Genomic DNA, 22,532 nt, shown 5'->3' on the forward strand with positions numbered 1-22,532 from the left:
GCTCGTCGTAAGTCACATCTGTTTCGCATTTGCACATAATGCTACTCTATGAATGCAGGAGGCAGCAGCGCGACCCCTTAATACAAACGAGCGCTTCCAAACTCCAACATTTCTTCTTCTTGACAGAAAGTAGCTCATAACATGTCTACGGGGGATTTTTATGAAAAACAAGCTTTGCAGATTGAAAGAGAATAATTCAAGCTTGGACTACAGCTGCAATGTTGGTGAGTTTAACGTCGTTTAAGACAAGCAGATCGCAAACGCAAAATGATGAGTGGGGAGTCAATGGAGGGTATTGCAACTCTAGATTCATCCCATTATAAAAAAATCTAGAGTTGCAAATTGCGGCTAGAGGGCCCAGAATGCCCAACGAAGGACACAGTGCTCTATTGGGATGTGGGAATAATATATTGAAAGATTGGAGCACAGATCTGTCAGGAAAGAAATATGATCCTAATGGCCCAAATAATGGGGAAGGGTGTTTGACTTATAGCCTGCAACACGATCTGTGAATCTTAGGCTGATTAGAGACGTTTTTTTCCTGACAGATCTGCGGGTACTGTGTGTACGAGGCTACGAGCCATAACAAATAGAATACACTCGGGTTTCTCAACATTTTCCGACCACTGAACCCCTTCGACCCCAAAGGTTCAACTGAAGTAGGCAAGAAGAAAGTCAGTATTGTAATGCTCAATCGATAAATGCTGTTTTATTTTCTGAAAGCACAAGAATGATATTTCCATTATACAGTAGAGCAATGGTTCAAGTAGAGAAATAAGTTCAAGGTCTCCCCTTAACTCCAAAAGTGTACATTGGGTCCATTTGTACACAGTTGCAGACCTTTAAGGGTCAACTTAGACCCCCTAAAATAACCAAGGAATCTGTCTGGAATGCACTTTCCACACTAAAAGCTCAAAAAGCTGAAGTATAAAATACGATGGTAAAACCGCTTTTGATGCTGTATTAACTAATTCAAGGACCCCTGGGGGTCCTCAGACCCCATTTTGAGAAGCGGTGGTATATGCGTACACGTACAGTATGATAGAGACAGAAAGACAGAGACAGATAGTATGATAGCCATATAGGTTTGCATAATAAAGAATGTCATTGAATGTGGATTAAATCGTGTTTCTTGTGATGCGTGTGGAGTCGGCGTTGGCAGGTGTTTAGATGATCTCCCCACTCTTGCACTTGCAGGTGGCCTCGCACTTGTCTGCCCTCTCTTTGCACCCCCAATCCCCCAGCTCAGCACAGTTGTTGTAATAATCCTTATAGTTGCATGCGTTGGCTGATAGAGAGAGAGAGAGTGAGTAACAGGAGTGTCCATGTCTATCTACTATAGCTCTTTATTAAACAGAACAAACATTTTCAGGTCGGGATACCAATTTGATCCAATCAGAATAGAGAACTAATAGAAGTCAGGATGCAGATTAAACGACTGAAATGGGAAGTGGTGACACAAAGCAACCAAAATTGGAACTGGAACCCCATAAAAAACGAAGCTGATGATAAATGGGTACTTGTTCTGATTGGCCTTTTTTTCCCCCAGAATTAAGTGTTTTACCTAATTTTAACAAAAGAAGAAAAGAAAATCGCGGTCACTTACTGCACAGCTTGTCATCACAATCGTTGGGACAGTCACCACAAGCTGTTCCGTTCTTGTAGGGGTGAGTGTACTGGTAGTTACCACTGAAATGAGGGAAACAACATCAAATACTAAACATCATCTGATGAGATATCTACACTAGTGGTTCCAAACCTTTAATAAATAAAATAAAATAAAAGTCTTCTGAAAGAATATATTTTCAAAGATTTGTGCCTCATTTTCACGATATTTCAAAAATAGCAGACCTAGGGAACGCTATGAACTTGTAGGTCTTGTAGATCTGCTATTTTTCAATAGCTAAAGTATAACATAATGCTTAGTTAAAACACCAAAAGGGGTTCCCGTCCAGAATGGGTTAAATTAACACTGGGGATCTGCTATTTTTTGAGTGGTGCCTGCAACACGATCTGTGAATCTTAGGCTGATTAGAGACGTTTTTTCCCTGACAGATCTGCGGGTACTGTGTGTACGAGCCATAACAAATATGGCTGTGACAGTACTGTACTGTACTGTATTTGGAGTTTAGGTATAGGGAAGCATTCAGGTCAGACACAGATATTTGTACACAGTGTTGGGACAGTAGTACTTACGGTGAACAGTACTGACACACATAGATGTATTTGTACTTGGCGTCGGGGCAGTGGGCCACGGCACATCCTATCTGGTTGGAGCGATACCACACAACCTGTAGAACACACGCACACACACACACACACACACACACACACACACACACACACACACACCGTGTAGTGTTTAGCCTCAAATAATTATCGTTACTTTTTTATATTTTGATGCCAATACTTTAAAAGTTTGGAGATAGGAGATAGTGTAGTGTTTCTCAAACCTTTTCATACCAAGGACCCCTAAATCGACATTCATTAGCCTGCGGACCCCATTTTAAAAGATATGCCAGGGACCCCCATAAGAGAAGATTTGTATGACGGTTCTAGCAGTGATTCTCAACCATTTTCATTTCAAGCACCCCTAGTTGGGCTACGGACCCCCCATTTAATGGCATTTTTCTCTCTGGGACCCCAATTTGACAATTTAACTCTGAGAGTGTACAAATGGAACCAAACGGACCCGTTAGGGTCACCCATCAAGGACCCCTGGGGGAACCAGCACAGTAGTGTACCTGTGTGAAGTGTCCCACTGTTTCTCCATCGACAGAGCCCTCCCCGTACTTCCAGTCCTTCACCTCATCGTACCACATCTGGATCTTATCGGCCCATGAGCTCTCTGTATGGCTGTGGCCCATGGCTATGTTCTCACCACAACCACTGGCTAGAGAGAGAGACAGACAGACAGACAGGGGGGGAGGGAGGGAGGGAGGGAGAGTTTGAAAACATGACTAATTTGACAAGAAACCATATAGACCAGTTTTACACCAGCTGGAACCACCAGTGGTCCTTGAGGGTGGTTCCAGGTGGTCCCCTTGAGCTAAATGATGAGTTGGTAAAAAAAAAGAACCCTTGTAGTTCTTAAACTCCTTACTGCTGATTGTCCTGTCCGCGGCGTTGCTGTGTTTCAAGGCACACTGTGACTTGTCGGCCCATCTCTGAGCATTGGCAGCAGCTTCCTCACTCCACGACTGAGAGAACGAGAGGACATGAGAGGATGTGTGTTTACTATAGCACAATGATAACGGTATGCATGTTCTACATGATATGAGCGATGATGTCATTAAAGATGTCAGATCAAAGCTCCAGTACTGTCTTACCATCTTCAGCATGTTGCTGGCGGTAGGCTTCACACCTCTTCTCAGCTCGTTGTGTCTGTTCACGATGTATGCCTTGTCAGCTTCGGTCATCTCTACACCTACATGAACACACCAGAAAGACCCCAAAAATATATAACAATATATAATATCCCACGATTTTGTAACCCATTTTTCACTCTGTGCCAATTGCCTAAGCTGTAATCCTGGGCTCTACTCTCCCTCTGCCAACCTGGGGAGCCCCGAACTGAGCTCATGCTTCCTTCAATGCATGAGGAGTGAGCAGGCCGCCTCGTATCACCTGACAGGGGGGAGTTTCTCCGGTAGGACGTGGCATGTGGAAGGAACACGCTTTTCCAACCAAGTCCTTTCCCCTCCATCAGGTGCCCCGGATTCAGTATAGAGACTTAGAGAGCAGGATTACTGCATGTTTTTTTTTGTGAGGGTACCTACCCTAGGGGACACGGGGAGAACCTGTGAGGGTACCTACCCTAGGGGACACGGGGAGAACCTGTGAGGGTACCTACCCTAGGGGACACGGGGAGAACCCGTGAGGGTACCTACCCTAGGGGACACGGGGAGAACCCGTGAGGGTACCTACCCTAGGGGACACGGGGAGAACCCGTGAGGGTACCTACCCTAGGGGACACGGGGAGAACATGTAAACTCCACACAGAAAGGCCCTTTCACCAAGAGTAATAATATTACTATGGACTGTTTGAAAGTTATTATTAGCCTATATGTGTTCTGTATATCTCGGCTACATTAAAAATGAGGGCCTGCCGCTCAACTGTATTGTATGATGATGATGACATATACTACAAGTATTGCACTTTTTAAACGTCTGATTCATTGGGCGGCCCATCGGGCATATGCCCTCATTGCCCTGTACGTCAAGTGGCCAGTCCAGGCCTATTTCATTTTAGATGGTGGTCGGCCACAAACTCAGGCACAACTGGCCAATAAAAATATATTGAATCTGTTCAGAATTTGGCTTCTCACATCTTTCCACAAAACAATAGAAAAGGCTCAATAGTGGGCACGGTGGCACAGTTGGTAGTGCTGTCGCCTCACAGCTAGAAAGTCCTGGGTTTGATTCCCGCTCGGGACGCTGTGGGTGCTGGCGTTAAAAAAAACATGCTGTAATTCTGGTCTCTAAACTGCCTCCCCCTGGCCAGCCGGGGTGCCTGATGGAGGGGAAAGGAACTGGTTGGAATAACGTGTTCCTTCCACGCGCTACGTCCAACCAGGGAAACTCCCCCCTGTCAGGTGTAAAGGAGCAACTTGGACACTCAGGCATGAAGGAAGCATGAGTTCAAGTCCGTTGCTCTCCCCATGTCCCCCATATATGGGGACTAGGTTGGCGGAGGGTGTGTAGAGCCCATGATCACATTAGATAATTGACACAGAGGTGAAAAAATGGGTTACAAAATCGTGGGATAAAAAATATAAAAAAATAAAATAGTGGGCTCGATAAAAGCCTGGATCAATAACCAAGGTCCTATGGTGCTCATTATCAAAAAAACCAACAAGCTAAATCCCTGGTGGCGGTGGCTTAGGGGTAGAGTGGCCAGATGGGAACCACAAGGTTGCCAGTTTGAACCCGGGCTCCCCCAGAGTTAGTGTCGAAGTGTCCTTGAGCAAGACACTGAGCCCCAATTGCTCCTGATGTGCAAGTTGGTGCCTTGCATGGCTTCCTCTGTATCGGCGTATGTATGAAAGTGTGTGTGAATGGGTGAATGTAATGCACCATTTACCAGGTAATAAGGGAGCATACGGTAGTATGGAATCAGTAATAAGACTGCATAAGGCTGATTTTCTTACCTTCAGCTTCAGTTCCAGCCAGGACAGCAAAAAGCACTGTGAGAACAATGTACACCTTCATCCTGTGTGAAAACCATAAGAAAACATCATGTTCTGAGTAGACAGACAGACAGACAGACAGACCAAGGAGCAAATTGTACAAATGTACTATTAGGCTAATGATGGAAAGATGATCCGCTGAAAGTAGACAACTTACCTCCAATAGTTGTGTGTCCTTTCAGATGAAATAACGACTGCTGTTGAATGGTATCGGCTGGTCTTATGGTGGTGGTGGTATTTATATCCTTACATTATTAGGACATTAGGTGTGTCTGTGTGTGTCTGTGTTGGCATAGATAAACAGCCAGGGCATGCAGTATGTACTTTAGTGTCACATGAATCATCATGTGCCAATATACAGTGATCAAACAATGCTGTGGAACTGTGGTCAACATCAATTAGTTTTATTCTTTAAACATGTGTAAACAGGCGAGTTCAGGGCTGTACTGTAGGTACTCTGTTGAAATCAATTGGATATTGGGAGGCTATGTGGCTATAGGGTGACAAGATGTCCCCCTTTGCGTGGGACAGTCCCTTATTTACAAGACTTGTCAGGCGTCCCACAAATTGAGACCCTGTCCCACATTGTGACTGTCGGATATCAGTGTTCAAATGCCCTAATGTGAGTCCCCTAATAGTTGGCTTTCAATTGTAAAGCTCTCTCTCCCCTAGGCTATAAAACAGCATACACAATGTGAGACGCCAGAGGGGTTTAACAGTTCTACTGCTTATTCCGTGTTTCCCGCGTTATAATCAAATATCCTACGCTGCCTGGATTGTTTTATTGCCTTTAGATCATACGCTGTAGTATTTGGGCGTAGTCAGACAAAACCTCCGTCCACTTGCATTGGACTCAATTTCCCAGAAGCCCTAGCAGCCCAGCATAAGTTTCGATTTCCGGTTTCGTCATCATAACATGAAGCTCTCTCCCCCTGCTCCGCGGAACGATTGACTTTCTTTTTTATTATTAAAATTCGGCGATTTAGACACATGAAACAAATAGCGGGAAACGCTTAATAAGCAGGGCATATCGTTTGATCAATCAATTTAAGGCCCTGAAACTGTTTTAATAACAAAATGACAGGCAATATTAGGCCTATATGGTCGAATATGACATCAAGGCATTTAATAGCAAACTAAGTAATAATTTGCTAACCCAGCTGCCCCGTCCCCTGTCCCAGTTGTCCCACACAAGAGATACTTCTGTCCCTCAAATGAACAGTTTTGATCTGGTAGGCTATGTGGAGGAACAAATGATGAAGTATAGTAATACCAACACTGAACCCCTTTGACATCAAAGATTCAACTGAAGTAGCTCTACGATTAAAACAGCAATATGAATACATGTTTCTATTTTCTGGTTTAAAAGGCTAGGCTACACGTGTACAGCATTAGTGAACAGTTTAACTCCGTCTCACTTCATATACTCAGTCTCACACTATTTCTGCATTGCTAAAGCCATAGGCGGTTTTAGGCTCTCCCAGCAGGGGGGGGCACAGATGTTTCTTTGTTTTTCTATTAGGGGGGGGGGGCATACTACAGCATGTAAATGAGTATATGTTTTTTTTGTGGGGCCACCAAGGGGGGGGGGGGGGGGGGGGGGCACGTGCCCTGGGCCCCCACTAAAATCGACTATGGCTAAAGCTGCTCAGCTCAGCTGCTGTTGCTGTTTCAATTCCATGCCAGTATCAAACAACACTGTGAGAGCCTACACCTTCATGCGGTGTGAAAACCATTTACAATTACAGGGACACAGGGACACATTTAATCTGGAGCGATTAACAGTATTAAAAGCTTTAAAGTTTAGGTAAACACAAGGTAATGAAATGCACGGAGACATGAAAACCATGAGCAAACATCCTGTTAAAAATGTGTTTAGTTTATCTTCTGTGCGTTGACTGGATACTCCCAACATTGTGAAGTTGGACGGTTGGACGGTGAGTCGGCCACGTTTGTGTCTTAACCGGCCACGTACAGTATGTTGGACTGTTGGTACGTCGGACTAACGTATGCCCACCGTGTTAACCGGGGGGACCGGGCTTTTGTGGCCCGTGTACCTTTTCCCTGGAATGCCAGTCGCTTTAAAAAACACATCTGTATGTTTTTCTCTACGGATGGATATGTGCAGTTTTAATGTTTTTGTTTTCTTATTTTTCTCTCTTGTTATGTGTGCTGTATTTTGTCTTTAAATCACTTTGTAACTATGTTTGGAAAAATGCTGTACAAATACAATTCTTTCAAAATTCACTCGATATGTCCGCTTTGGAAATATAGTTACATAAAATGTCATGGAAGATATGAAGGCCATCTGTGGCTGAAATGCCGTGACTTGTGTGCCATGTAATGTCTGTGTTTTAAGTAAACAAAACACTGAGGAGCAATGCCGTTGTGCAGACTTGTGAATTCTTTTAAACTGTCATTTTGTGTCCAGCACCATCAACAAACTGGATGTGTGCACTGCCCACTGCTTTAAACTTTGATGGCCACGGCCCCTCGGTTTGGCCTTCTGCCCCTGAAGTGTTGATTTTGACAGCAAAGTTTGAAATACTTTTAGCCATAGTCTTTTGTAATTTATATATTTTTTTGCATTTTGACAGCAGTACATTGTGCATAAATCAAGTGGCTTCTGTCCCAACATTGGGTCAGAAGCCACTTGATGGCACAAATGCAGTGACGGGAGGGGCACCAAAATGTGGTGTTTTGATTGGTTAATGGGGGCACTCCCTTATTATAAAAGTACAAACTTTTGTGTATGTTCACATGACCTGATGAAGATCAAATAGATTGTTGTCTGACGTTGTCAGAATTCTCAATAAAGAAGGTATTTACTTGTACCTGTGGTGTGCGGACTCCGTCCAATATCTACGGAAGTTTCTTTAGCCCAGCACCCAGCCTGTCGTTGTGCGTATTCTCCGTCCGCTCCCAACATTGGGTCAGCCCATAGTATGCTAAAACAAATATAGACCACATTTAAATCAGCGCCAGAAGACTAACTAAAAACATTAAAAATAGACAGTTAAAGAAAAAACAGACACAAACAAAGTCATAGTCTTTTGAATGAAAAGATATTTAGTTTTAGTCATATTTAGTAATCTGAAATGTTTAATGTTAGTCTACATTTAGTTGACTAAATATCATGTGATTTCAGTGGACTAAATCTACATTTGATTTTGTCGACTAAAATGTATTTTGTTGTGAGCTTGTAGATCTGCTATCTTCACCTTAATTGGTCACATTCAGACCTGTACTTCGGTAGACTCTGTGGACTCGGGGACTGGACATTACTCTCTCTCTGATTGTCATCTCACCTGTCTAGACGGGTGGGACAACCAGGCTAGTACAGGATACCTCCCCCCTCCGCTATCCCCCACCGGTCCGCTCCGATCCCATCCCTGAGCCCTGTGTCCCCGGGAGAGAGACTCAAACCCAAAGGAGATTCGGCACTCGCCTCTGCGACCGAAAATCAATATGGCGGACATGCAAACAAAGTAGAAATGAAAATTTGGAACTGAAGACTGAAGAGCTAGGGAGCCCCTGAGTGGCCATGGTAATACAAATAAATGGTCTCGTCCGGACAAGATGTATGGCCACTCAGGGGCTCCGTACTACACCATGCAACTCAAAATGACATAATAAAAAAGAAATGCATGCGTGCACACAATAAACATAAAACCAGCTATAGCCTAATACAAATTAATCATCTGTCTGTCAGCATGACACTCTCACAGACGTAATCTAATTCATGCCATGTGTGCGTTACTTTAAGCCTCCCAATATCCAATTGATTTCAACGGAGTAGCTACAGTAGATTGTCACGCCACCTGTCTAGACGGGTGAGACAGTTTGAAGAATAAAACAAACTGACATTGACCACAGTTCCTGAACATTGTTTGATTATGCCGCAAAATAAATAAGTTGGCATGTTGTACTACTGTACTTGGCACAATATGATGTGATGTTTGTAAAGTATACAATACATGGGTGTTTGTCTATGAAAACACTGAAACACAACCCTAAGGCTAATCATATAATGATTTAGGAGATGGATGGATGGATGGCTGCCTGGCTGGCTGTCTGTCTCCGTCCGTCTGTCCGTTCGTCCGGGACTTTGAACAGGATGTTTCTTTATTGTTTTCAGCTTCAGATTCACAGAGCATGAATAAAAAGCACAGTACTGGTATAAATATAAGGAGCACACTTTAGCCTGCAGTACGATGGCCAACTGGCCAAGCAATGTAATGATGTGAAATGTGAAAGGGATTTCAGGGAGGTCATGACGAAGGCCATGGCCGTCGTTGCCCATGGCCTTGTGCTCCTCAGAAAAATGGCATTCCCTGAGGCCACGGTGGCCTAAATGCCCAAGCTGACTGTACCACTTTCTCCTCTTTCTTGTCAATATGTAGACTAAACACACACACACACACACACACACACACACACACAATTATGATTAGCCTATATCTCAAATAATTGCGATCAGGTGATTATGTAATGATAGTGACAGGTCTATCAACAGGTTTGAATGGAGAGGTTAGATGAGAACAAGTGCAAACTCACTGAATATGAAAAGGGGGGGGGGGGGGGGGGGTGTAGTCCTACACCTGCCATGTTGGGGACCAAACAGGTGTTGCAAACAAATTAATTAGTTCTACGCCAACAATTATTTACAGTTCGATACAAGGTCTGCTAAGAGGATTTATAGCCAAGAAAGCCTATGACACACAAATATACAGTACTATAGACCAGGCGCGTAGCGTGGATCAAATGATAGACTGGGGAAATTAGTATCGCGGGGGAGGGGGATTTTGCCGACGTGTCACGTGGGGGACCATTTAAAACAAAGGCGGCTTGCATGCTACTAAACAGACATTTGCAGCATGCACAAGGGCTGCCGAAGTAGGCCATCTTTTGTTGTTGTTCTTGTTTTTTCGCCCCCTCTCTTTGAAGTTAGACTGGGCCAGCTCTAAACTGACTGGGCCACGGCCCGTGTGGCCCAATGGACCCTACACCGGTGCTATAGATGCATTTCCACTTTCCAGACAACGTCACGCTGATAAGAACCTGTATGCCCGCGCTGGTTGGGGACAAAAGAAACATTAGGCTCAATGTAAAAGTCTATGGTCACAGCACTGGCGTGTAAAAATGCACCCCAACAAACTTTCAGAGGCTGTTTTCCTCCTAGTGTGGAAGAAGGAGGTTTAGGGTGGATGTTTCCTGTGATCTCCCGCTCTTGAAATACAGGGGTTTATGTTGTGTCAACTTGTGTGTAAACAGTAATACTGATTCTCAAAGAATTTGTCCCCCAAACCCCACCTCCAGTCGCCGAGGGAGCGCTTCCTATGATCACGGCTTCTTGATCGCGCAGCTGTAGCCCCTCAAACCTAATTTATGCTCCGCCGTGCGAATTAGGTGTTGCACACAGAGAACGGCCGAGAACAGCAGACCTCCAAGCTCACACAGTGGCCGCATCCACGCCGCAATGTGAGCTTGTATGTCGCGGCGTGCAATACTGTTGGAGGGGTGAAGTATATACCGTATGTCTCACTAGAGTGTGTTTCACCAGCCAACACACAAGAGGAGGTTGAATGAACTGAAACGAACGCACCCCAAAACAACAGGTTTGGGGATCTGTTGGAAATTGATTACATGCGTTTACAGTTTACCTTTAAAGGCCATCTCTGGTCTGGCCCCATCATATACCGGTATCTCTGACCTACTCCATCCATTATTGTGTACCAAAGTGAATTTTGAGGTCCTCAGACAAAGCTCTCCTAGATATCCCGGAAAATGGGATGGAGATCAAGCTTGCAGAGTCTGTGCCCCGGTTCAAATCCCTCCTGAAAACTCACTTTTATAAAGTAGCTTTTATCCCCCAAATGTGTTAACCTAATTATTATTATTATTATTATTATTATTATTAAAACTATATTTTCTTCTTCGAAGAAAGAAGCTATTTCCTCCAAATAACCATCTGACTATCCAATTGATTTCAACAGAGTAGCTACATTAGATTGTCAGCTGTCTACTACTTTGCTCTGGACATTGTTGGATTATGCTGCTAAATAAATATGTTGGCATGATGATCTAATACTGATCTACTACTGTCCATCATCCTCGATAGATGTGGCACTAAAGTACACACCTGGGTGTTTGTCTATGAAAACACTGTGACACACACACCCTTAAAGCTAATAATGTAAGGATATAAATGACCGACCACCACCACAAAAGACCAGCCAAACATCAGCAGGTATTTCATCTGAAAGGACACACTTCAAACTACTGGAGGTAAGCTTATACCATCTCATCTTTTCCAACTGCTTGATCACATGCATTTTTTTCTGTTTTGTCTCATTGTTGTGGTTGGCTTTAATAATGAACAATACATTGTTTTCCATTATTATCATCAGCATCATTTGTTCATGAAAATGTTTTTCACAGAAGATGAAGGCGTACATTGCTCTCACGGTGGTCTTTGCTCTGCTGGTTGGAACTGAAGTGAAACCAGCAGCTGGGGGTAAGACAAAACAATTACACTTTTGTCTTGATTACTGAATAAAAGGGTATCTTTGAAAAACAAACGAAAGGACGCGCACACTGTAGGAAACTTGGGGCGCCTATGTTTTCATTTCCACTAACAACAATGTAATACACGTCCTGGATGCCCCTGCCAACTGATTCAGTAGCGCAGCTCTGTTTTTGAGATATTATTGAACATCCATCCATCCATCCATCCATCCATCCATCTTATCCGTAGTCGGGTCACGGGGGCAACAGCTCCACCAGGGTGCTCCAGACTTCTCCAGAGCAACATTAGTGACTTCCTCCTGGGGGATCCTGAGACGTTCCAAGGCCAGTGAGTCGATGTGTTTCCTCCAACTGCGTCTTGGTCTGCCCCGGGGTCTCCTCCCAGTGGGACGTGTGTCGAGGACCTCCCTGGAGACACCCGAGAGGCATCCTAACCAGATACCCAAACCACCTTCTCCGTCCTCCCCTCACTCGTGATATTATTGAACAAACAATTGTAATGATTATTATCAGAATATAGAGCATTTTGTGAACACCTATTTTAACAAAAAAAAAAACGTAACCACCGTACGCATGGTGTCACGTCTGTTCAAATAGCACATGTGGTCCAGATCACAGCAGCACTTGAACTTAGCCTGCCGTGGCAGATTTGTCTGGTTTTCCAGGCTACACTTGAACAAGCCTAGCATTTCACCCAAACTTCATGGGTCTCTCTGGTGCGTTTGTGTTCATAGGCGTGACGGACGCTGAGAAGGAGGAGATTGTGAACAAGCACAATGAACTGAGAAGAGGCGTGCAGCCTACCGCCAGCAACATGCTGAAGATGGTAAGACACTATACTGGAGCTTTTATGCGATATGACATCTTCAACGACACCGCTCATATTAATGTAGAACACATGCAGCTGCATACCAGTTTAATACATTCCGCACCGCCGGTTAGGTTAGGGTTTAGGGTAGGGTGTCGGACTCATGACTGTTGGACTGTTAGTACGTCGGAAAACAAACATGCACGGGAACTCACAGGACAGATACACAGTGATACTGTAGATACACACATACATTAAACGGTAACCAGAAAAGAAGAAAAAAAAATCATATACAGTATATATACAGTATATATACAGTATATATATATTAAAAAGTGACTTTCAGGGAATATAAGATATCTAATATAAGATATCTAATTAGTAATTAATATTTCCATTGGGGTCCCTCAGTGTGTGTGTAATGTCCTGTTCTCTTGTTCTCACAGATGTGGAATGAGGAAGCTGCTGCCAACGCTCAGAAACATGCCGACAAGTGTGTCACAAAACACAGCACTGGTGCGGAAAGGAAAATCAGCAGTAAGACCCCTTTAACATTATTAATAACAATAATAATAATAATAATAATGTTATTTAATATAAGTATGTGTGATAAATTAGGGTTGCCAACTGTACCTTGAAATACGGAATCGTCCCTTATTTGGAAACTAAAAGGAATGGCTCTTATTGTGTCCGGGTATAGCTCAGTCGGTAGAGCTCTCGCCAGGCGAGTGCCCGGGAGTGGGCACTGCCTATACTCTGGGTATGCTTGAAATGCTGTAAGCACTATTCCTTATTGCTAATTATTAGTAGGCCTATTAGTATTATTAATTTGGATCGAAAGTGCTTGGGAGGGACAGCAAATAAACAAAACAAAACGTTTTCATGCAAACGTTTTCTGGTTATCATTAAAATGAATGCAGATCAAGCATTGGCGGGAATCAATCAACAGATTGATTGACTCTCTCTCTCTCTCTCTCTCTCTCTCTCTCTCTCTCTCTCTCTCTCTCTCTCTCTCTCTCTCTCTCTCTCTCTCCCCCCCCCTCCCTCCAGCCAGTGGTTGTGGTGAGAACATGTTCCTGTCCAGTAAGGAGCTGTCATGGACCGTTGCTACCCAGCACTGGTACAATGAGGTGAAGAACTTTGAGCACGGGGAGGGATCTGTCAATGGAAAAGCAGTGGGACACTTCACACAGGTACACACAAGAAATCCTCACGTTTCATATTCTCTCTGTGTGTGCGTGTGTGTGCGTTGGTCCGTCTGTGGCACCTATTGGCCCGATCGGCGTGAAACTGTGCATGCATACACTCACTGTAGGCCAGAGCAGAGGCCTGTTATAGCACCACCAGGAGGCAGAGTTCTGTTAAACACATATATTGGATATTACTCCTATACTGGTCCAAACATCACGTGAATTGGTACCCGTTATCTCTATAGTCATGTTATCAAGAGCGACCCATCCGATTTGTCATATTTCATCCTGATTGGCTATAAGACTAATACTTGGCCTGGCCGGATTCTAGTTTAAACCGTGATGTTGTGTTGTGTGTGTGTTTCACAGGTGGTGTGGTACAACTCCAACCAGGTCGGCTGTGCCATGACTCACTGCCCCGACGCAGATTCCCCGTACAAATACTACTACGTCTGTCAGTACTGTCCTGCGTAAGTACTACACCATGTACTACACACGCGCATCACTGGTTCTCAACGTCATTACAATTAAACATGCTCTGACAATGCACATGGCCCACCCATCTGACCACTTAACATTACATGGCAGTCGAAAGACCATGGTTTCACGCTTTCAAGATGTTCAAAATAGGCCGTTTAATATCTGATGTTCTCAGTGGCGTGCACAGACATTTAGAGGGGCAGGTGCTCAAGTTAAAAAAGGGCACCTTGTGCAGCGCGTGGAACCGGCCGGTTGCCTTAATCCATTTTGGGCGGGAACCCCTTTTGGTGTTAGCATTATGTTATGCTTTAGCTATTGAAAAATAGCAGATCTACAAGCTCATAGCGCGCCACCGAGTGGCGCGCTATGAGCTTGTAGGTCTGCTATTTTTGAAAAATCAAAAAGAAAATCAAAAAAAGTTTTTTTCTTTTTTTTTTCAAAAGGGCACATTGCCAAAAGGGCAGGGGGTGCTCTAGCACCCCCTAGTGTCTATCTGTGCACGCCACTGGATGTTCTGTCTCACTTTGCAGCGGTAATGTGGGTGGAATGAGTGAGCCCTACAAGTCCGGACCATCTTGCGGTGACTGTCCCAATGCCTGTGATGACAAGCTGTGCAGTAAGTCACCAAAATATTATAGAGGGTTTAAGACTGAAGAAGAGCAGTGTGCTTGCAAACGTCACTTTTCTGGTGGATGCTACAATAAAGTCTTAGAGGGGAGCTACGGTGTGCAAACTCATCTTTTTGCCTGCATGTTGAAGTTCTAATGGTATGTGGATGTGTGACCTACTTTGATACTTGTTGGTTGCAACAACAACATCACCATCAACTTAATGACCAATTATGTTATTCTCTGTCTGTCTGTGTCTCTGTCTGTGTGTGTGTGTGTGTGTGTGTGTGTGTGTGTGTGTGTGTGTGTGTGTGTGTCTCTCTCTCTCTCTCTCTCTCTCTCTCTCTCTCTCTCTCTCTCTCAGCCAACCCATGTCCTCATAAGGATAAGTTTGGCAACTGTCCTTCTCTGAAGGAGAAATGGACCTGCAGTCACCCCACCATCGCAGCCTGGTGCCAGGCCTCCTGCAAGTGCACCACTGAGATCATCTAAACGCCTGATCATATTCCTTATTATGCAAACCTATATGGCTATCATACTATCTGTCTCTCTGTCTCTATCTGTTTATTCATGCTTTCATTTTTTTATTTCATTGTGGGTTTTATTTTTTTATTTGGGAACCAATGATCTTCTATTCACAGCTGGCTGACGGAAAATCTAGACCTGGATCTGGACCTGGAAAAGAATATTTAAAAATATATGTTTATAGATTGGCAATTTTAATTTGACCTTGGATCCTATAGTTTCCTGAGACACTGCATGGTCTCGCTGCCTTTAATGCAGAGTATGTGTTTACCTTGCTTATTGTAAGTCACACTGGATAAGATGGTCTGCTAAATGCCTACATTGTATATTGTAGGTAACTACACAACCCCAAAAGCTTTAGCAAAATACTATTAATACAAAATAAATGGCAAGTAATATAAAGCTGTGGTTTTCAAACCTTTTCACATCACGGCCCATTATTTATTCGGCATTTGAGCCACGGACCACCATAATTTTGATGAGATTTAGCCTTGCACACCCAATAAGATTCTGTGCACAATTCCATGCAGTATTGATGTAGTACCATAGGAGAGATAACAGGTAAAATATCAAAATAACTAATTATTTTATAATAATTATAATAGCTGAATTACAAGCTTATAGTTACTACGAAAAAGACAAATACATACATAAATACATTATAAATACATTCATTTACAGGTCCTTGACAAGGTCAATGCTTTGAGAACCACTGGCATATACTCTAGGTATATCCAATGGAAATATTACGCTGCGCTTTTAGAAAATAAACATTATAGCTTGAGCATCACAATACTGTCTCTTGATTGTTTTTTATCAACTCTGGACTGAACAGCATAAAAGCACATGGTTTTTATTCTGTCCGTCTGTACCCACCGATTCATTGTGGAAATGGTGGAAAGGATTTCAGTTTGGACTTTTACTTTATAGTTGGGTCATTTCCAGAACTTCTGTGACTGTGAACTTTGCCTCCTGAGTCCTGACTGTCTGTTTCTGCAATTGGGTCTTACATCTCCTAAGTCGCACCATGGCAGAATGGTTATTAACAATGCTATTATGAAACGGTTATATACTACAAGGTTAATAAATAAGTGTTAAGATTGTGACACCGTGAAATTAAAACAAAGTTGGGCCAACTCGTAAGGAAACAAACTTCAGGAGGTGGAGTTGGTTCAGATTTCAATTCTCAGTTCTTAACTTTAAGTTGCACCAACTTACAATTTCACCATTTTTGGCAAGCTACACTGCTATAGATCAAAGTATGAATCAGTTTACAGTGTCCACACCGAGACATGTTGCTACTATATGGCTTCAGAACATTTTAGGGTTTTTGCCCTCTGGTGGAAAGTTGAAGACAGCACGATGGCAGCCCCTCGGTCAAATCCTGTCACATGTAATGTAACAATCAACAATCAACAATGATCAACGCAGGTCACACATGCCATTTAAAGGCAGGTGCTGAACTCTAAGAACATCAACAGGCAAAAAGATGAGTTTGCACACTGTAGGCTAGCACCCTTCTACAGTATGACTTTACTGTAGCATCCACCAGAAAGTTGACATTTCAAGCACACTGTTGTTCAGTCTTAAACTCTCTAACATTTCCGGTGACTTACTGCACAGGTTGTCGTCACAGGCATCGGGACAGTCGCCACAAGATGGTCCGAGCTTGTAGGGCTCACTCAACCCACCCACATTACCGCTGCAAAGTGGGACAGAACATCAGATATTAAACGTGATATCTGATGAGACCTTTCATGTCCATCAGCCTCAAGTGGTTCCAAACCTTTTCCAGATCAGGCCTACTTTGAACATCTTGAAAGTGTCCACGGCCATTCGGCTGCCATGTGGTCAGATGGGTGGACCATGTGCATTTTCAGAGCATGTTGAATTTGAATGATCCATTCGGACGCCTGGTGGTCCCCGGACCCCATGTTGAGAACCAGTGATGTAAAGTGTGACAGGTGATGCTGTTGCAGTGTACTTTTGATTGATGGAATACTTCAACATTTTGCAAATAGTACAGTAGGATAACACAAAAGGCCCTGAGGGCTTGTTTCCACTTTGATCCTGCGTATTCAATTAAGACATAGTACACAGTGGTGGGACAGTAGTACTTACGCCGGACAGTAATGACAAACGTAGTAGTAGTTGTAACACACGGTAACACACACAACAACTTACTGTTTAAACCAGTGTTCCTGTCAAGGACAGGGCCGTCATTTGGGGTCTAAGGGGATGTTAACTTTTACCCTTAGTGTTCACAAATTGTTTAAAAATAAATAATACACACACACACACACACACACACACACACACACACATTTCAATGCTAATACTTGCCAATACAAGTATTAGTGTCCCTAGGGGCAACGACACTAATAAGCATTAGTAAGCACTAATATGCATTAATGCTTACTTAATAAGCATATTCAATGAAACAATCAAAAACAGTTGAGCATTTCTTCTAGGACTGGGTGTAAGTGTACCTGGGTGAAGTGTCCCACCACGCTCTCTCGATCGATGGCCCCTTTCCCGTACTCCCAGTCCTTAATCTCACTGTACCAGGCCTCGATAGCAGTGTCCCATGTTCTGAAGTTAGTGCTCATGTACAGGTTCTCCCCACAACGAAGTTCTAGAGAATGCATCTTAGAAATCAAATCATGTGGATGTTGGGAACCACTAGCCACAAGCAACTCTTAGGGCAGATTCAGAACATGGTCCCGGGACCACTAGGCAAATGTTGTGATTAGTGGGAGTGCTGCGTACCCCCGGAGAGGATAATCTATTAATCACATTACCACGCATGATTAATAAATTAATGTTAAGGGGTCTTACTGCCGATTCTCCGGGGCTGTGTTTCATGGTGCAGTTGTTGGCCAATCTCTGTGCCTTGGTGGCAGCTTTCTTGTTCCAGCTCTGTGAGAGAGACAGGAAGTTAGACACACTGTCTGAATGTGAAGCAGGACAATGCTGAAAAGAGCACAAACGCTCTACATACCTGCCCTGGTTTGTAAATAGACGTGTATGTGTTCTGTACATTTCCCATAGCATTTGACAACGGTATGCAGCTGTATGTGTTTTACATAATGAGCGATGTTATTAAAGATGCCAAATCAAACCTCCAGTAGTGTCTTACCATCTTCAGCATGTTTCTGGCGGTCGGCTGCACATCTCTTCTCAGCTGGTTGTGTTTGTTCAGAATGCTGTCAGCTACAGTCGTGTTCTTGTGTTTCTCAGTGGGTTTCCGTTCCTCCGTTGGTTTTTGGTTTTTCTGTGGGTTTCGCTGTGGGTTTGGGTTTCTCTGTGGGTTTGGTTTTCTCTGTGGGTTTGGGTTTCTCTGTGGGTTTGGGCTTCTCTGTGGGTTTGGGTTTCTCTGTGGGTTCGGGTTTCTCTGTGGGTTTGGGTTCCTCCATGGTGGGGTTGTCTCTGGTTGATCCGTCCACACAGCCAAGTATAAATCACAAAATCAGACGTTATACCATAAACTGTAGATTTAGTTGACTAACTCAATACTAGACTAAAGGTAAAACATTTCAGATGACTACAACAAAAGGAATTTTATAAAAACAAATTAGCTGTCAAAATTAATTAATTGGATTTGGACTGTGACAGTATATCCACTCTGTCACTGTGCTGCTGTGCTGTAAACAGCACATGCTCGGCCTGGGCCATGGCTTAATGGTCCAGGCACCTTGGCTGGTAATCCAGTCTGGCAGTGTGCCGCGGGTTCGACTCCCGATCCCGACGGCCTTTACTGCATGTCACCCCCCCATCTCTTTCCCCATTTCCTGTCAGCCTACTGTCTGTCCCTCCATAAAAAATATAAAATAAAGGCGAAAGCCACAAAAAAAAAACAGCACATGCTCATGGGTTCACAACTTCACACTTGTTGAGTGGTGTATTGGTACAAACGATATACACATGTTTAAGTTAGTTATTCAAGAAAGATATCACAAACAAATAAGGATATCTCTCTCTATCTCACCTTGGTGCTGGCAACCCTAAATATGTCCAACTTTCCTGTATTATAGTGTCTATTCTGTCCTTCTTTCCCTTATCCCTTGTTCAGTTGGTTTGAACCATTTTGGCTGCAATCAGTGGTTGGCTACAGGTGTGTCTCCTTGAAAGCCTATATAATGACCTGAGCCCCATTTCGACACATTTAGGGTTGCCAGCACCACGGTGAGATAGAGAGAGATATCCTTATTTGTTTGTGATAGCTTTCTTGAATAACTAACTTAAACATGTGTATATCGTTTGTACCAATACACCACTCAACAAGTGTGAACCTATGAGCATGTGCTGTTTACAGCACAGCAGCACAGTGACAGAGTGGATATACTGTCACAGTCCAAATCCAGTTTTAATTTTGACAGCTAATTTGTTTTTATAAAATTCCTTTAGTTGTAGTCATCTGAAATGTTTTACTTTTAGTCTAGTATTGAGTTAGTCAACTACATTTACAGTTTATGGTATAACGTCTGATTTTGTGATTTATACTTTGCTGTGTGGTGAAAAGAGCCAATCTAAAAGTTCAGATATTTTCAGCTAAAATTTAATTGGACTAGGATGTTTCCTTGTGGATTTCACCAGTGGTGGAAACTAACTAAGTTGTACTTAAGTACAGTTTTGAGGTATTTTTACTTTACTTAAGTATTTCCAATATCCAATACTTTTACTTCTACTCCACTACATTATTTCACAGCTTTAGATAGTTACTTTGTAGATTTTGATTATTATTACAAAACATATTTGGAAATAGCCGATGCAAGCTCACAATGTGTTGCGATGTGACGCATTGAGCTTGTAGATCTATTTTCAAAAGGTTTTTACATATTTGAAAACCTGAAATGAGACATTCTGCATAAAGAGTACTTTCTACTTTTGGTACATTTTTATGCAATACTTCTACTTACTAAAGTAGATTTTAAATTCCAGACTTCTACTTGTAACAGAGTACTTCTATATTGCAGTATTGATACTTTTACTTAAGTAAAACATTGGAGTACTTTTTCGACCACTGGTTTTCAGAGGATGAAGGTGCACATAATGCACATTGCTCCCACGGTGCTCCTTGCTCTCCTGGTTGGAACCAAAGTAACAGCAGCTGGGAATGCAAAAACTGAGGGTAAGTAGTAGTACAAATATTGGGCAAAAACTTGCCTCGATTAAGCAATATTACACGAGAGGGTGTGCTTTACTGTCATTATAATGCACGCTTGACAGTTGCCCTTAAAAAAAAAACATTTAAACAAAAAAAAATCATATTTTTTAAATGACAAGTAGCCACTACGACCACAAATGTCCAAAGAAAATCACTAACCTATAGCGACAGTCGGTTGCGCTCTAAGAGAACAGGGCTGATGATTTTTATGTTTTGATTTGGTGTTCATCATTCATGGCTAGCTGTTTCAACCAATCAGATTTTCTGATTGGTTGCCAAAGCGATTAAAATACAGCTGCAAGCAGCTATACAGAGGCCAAGCAATGCCCTCTACAATATGCATTTTCTGATGTAGGCTTTGTTTTTATCCACATTCAAAGTTCTCGCCAACTGGGAATTTAGATTATGGTCCAGAGATTGTTTAATGTGTAGAAAGTTAAGGTAGATCAAATAAATCAGGAGTGAAATTTTTTTCAATGTTTTTTTCCACAAAATGGTGGAAAAAAGGGTGGAGCTAATGGATAGCTAAAGCAATAGCTAAAGTATAACCTATCCATCGGCGTTTCCAGTCATCTCGGTTCTCCATACATCTGGCCAGCTCCTTTGTGCTTTCCGCACCAGTATCTTTCTTTAGTACGTCCACGTAGGTAGGTGTGGGACGTCCTCTCGATCGATGCCCGTGTGTTGGTTCCCACAGTACAAGCTTTTTGGCCCGGAGTTCTTGGTGTCGGTGGCAGTGGCCAGCTAGTCTCATCCTCCTTACTGCTATCTTCTCTGTAACACTTGGTAATGTCCCGTACAGACGCTTGTTGGTGATGTGCTCGTCCTGGTTGATGTTATGTACCACACGTAACATTCTGGTGTAGCACCCGTCCAGGGATTTCTGTAGGGCTTGTGTTAGTGTCCAGCATTCACAGCCATAGAGGAGGACGGGACTCCACGGTCGCAGAGAAGAAACTGATCTTGATGTGTCGGGGGAGGTTGGATTTCCACACACTGGTCATGCCATTAAGAGCTCGCCAGGCAAGTGCCTTCCTCACTTTAAGGTCCTTCTCTGTGGAGTCGACCCATGCGCCCAGGTATTTGAAGTCACTGACCTTCTTTAAGACAGTACCTTCTATTGTTGTTAGGGGCAGATGTTCTTGAAGCCAAACAAATGTTCTGAAGCCAATCTTGTAATATCAGGCTACATTTCACTTAAATGTCAGAGCTTAACTCGGCATGTAAATATGACATAAATGCAATAGTTTAAGTGTAATTGATATTATGTCCATGTTGCTTGTGTATACAAGGATAAGTACAGTTTATAAATGCAACAGACCACAACAAAGCAAATCTTTCAGGGCTGTTTTCTCAAGTCTCTCTCTGTGCAAGACATCATATCCATATCTCCACAACTAGTGGGTCAGTCTGCACAACCAATGTCAAGTTGAAGCTAGGATTCCCTGCTGTCATGTGACATGAGAAATCCAATGACTTACTGTTTCGCAATTGGTGGGTCACGTATCGCCATCAACTCGATGACCTCTCATGCTGTCATTGTCTGTCTCTCTCACTCAGCCAACCCATGTCCCTATAAGGATAAGAACAGCAACTGTCCTTCTCTGAAGGAGGAATATACCTGTGATCAACAAGCCGTCACAGTTTGGTGCCAGGCCTCCTGCAAATGCACCACTGAGATCATCTAAACGCATCATGTCGTCTCCAAACGAATCCTTGACATGAGAGTTGGTGTAGAAGCCAGTGGTTCTGAATGTACTGCATATCCAATGTAAATATCAGGCTACTTCTCTGTGCTTTTAGTAAATAAAGCAACCTTTATAGATTGCAATACTGACTTTTGCGTTCTTTGTGCCTGTTTTTGTAAAATAAATATGTTCATACTGCCATCTCAAATCAAATTTGTGGCCTATCAGATTGGTTTGAACAAGTCTGAAAAGCATAAAAACAGCATGTAAACTTTTTAAATATCTTTATCAGCTACAGGTATGAACACTCCTAGGTGGTTTGAAACGTGATCTGATTTCTAAACATGTC

At 43.0% G+C, this 22,532-nt stretch overlaps 2 protein-coding genes and 1 long non-coding RNA gene across 3 annotated transcripts; 2 read left to right on the plus strand and 1 right to left on the minus strand.

The window, feature by feature from the left end:
* Nucleotides 1-1,116: 1,116 nt before the first annotated feature.
* LOC306941579 (cysteine-rich venom protein TEL1-like) lies at nucleotides 1,117-5,449 on the minus strand. Its single transcript, XM_079527118.1, has 8 exons — nucleotides 5,347-5,449; nucleotides 5,151-5,212; nucleotides 3,330-3,427; nucleotides 3,104-3,200; nucleotides 2,745-2,893; nucleotides 2,197-2,291; nucleotides 1,607-1,689; nucleotides 1,117-1,288 (listed from the first exon to the last, which is right to left on the minus strand). Exons 2-8 carry the CDS (start codon nucleotides 5,209-5,211, stop codon nucleotides 1,167-1,169), a joined length of 705 nt encoding a protein of 234 aa, XP_079383244.1. The 5' UTR covers nucleotide 5,212; nucleotides 5,347-5,449; the 3' UTR covers nucleotides 1,117-1,166.
* Nucleotides 5,450-11,413: 5,964 nt separating this feature from the next.
* On the plus strand, nucleotides 11,414-15,398 carry LOC306941576 (cysteine-rich venom protein-like). The gene is made up of 8 exons (XM_079527115.1): nucleotides 11,414-11,477; nucleotides 11,631-11,706; nucleotides 12,452-12,543; nucleotides 12,972-13,062; nucleotides 13,576-13,718; nucleotides 14,085-14,185; nucleotides 14,726-14,811; nucleotides 15,168-15,398. Exons 2-8 carry the CDS (start codon nucleotides 11,634-11,636, stop codon nucleotides 15,293-15,295), a joined length of 714 nt encoding a protein of 237 aa, XP_079383241.1. The 5' UTR covers nucleotides 11,414-11,477; nucleotides 11,631-11,633; the 3' UTR covers nucleotides 15,296-15,398.
* A 4,963-nt stretch (nucleotides 15,399-20,361) lies between these two features.
* LOC306941583 lies at nucleotides 20,362-22,384 on the plus strand. The gene is made up of 3 exons (XR_013792184.1): nucleotides 20,362-20,459; nucleotides 21,298-21,574; nucleotides 22,056-22,384. It is a non-coding gene; the product is annotated as an uncharacterized lncRNA (long non-coding RNA).
* The last annotated feature ends 148 nt before the right edge of the window (nucleotides 22,385-22,532 follow it).

Source organism: Electrona antarctica (genome assembly GCF_951216825.1).
Source record: "Electrona antarctica genome assembly, chromosome: 17".
Classification (NCBI taxonomy): Eukaryota; Metazoa; Chordata; class Actinopteri; order Myctophiformes; family Myctophidae; genus Electrona; species Electrona antarctica.

Bases quoted from the DNA above. Each gene is read 5' to 3' on its own strand.
- LOC306941579 (XM_079527118.1), bottom strand. From the start codon at position 5,211: ATGAAGGTGTACATTGTTCTCACAGTGCTTTTTGCTGTCCTGGCTGGA. The intron at 2,894-3,103 runs GTAAGGAGTTTA...CTCTCTCTCTAG, and splicing joins CGCGGACAGGACAATCAGCA to CCAGTGGTTGTGGTGAGAAC. The intron at 2,292-2,744 runs GTACACTACTGT...TGTGTTCTACAG, and splicing joins CAGTGGGACACTTCACACAG to GTTGTGTGGTATCGCTCCAA.
- LOC306941576 (XM_079527115.1), top strand. From the start codon at position 11,634: ATGAAGGCGTACATTGCTCTCACGGTGGTCTTTGCTCTGCTGGTTGGA. The intron at 11,707-12,451 runs GTAAGACAAAAC...TTGTGTTCATAG, and splicing joins AGTGAAACCAGCAGCTGGGG to GCGTGACGGACGCTGAGAAG. The intron at 14,812-15,167 runs GTAAGTCACCAA...TCTCTCTCTCAG, and splicing joins CTGTGATGACAAGCTGTGCA to CCAACCCATGTCCTCATAAG.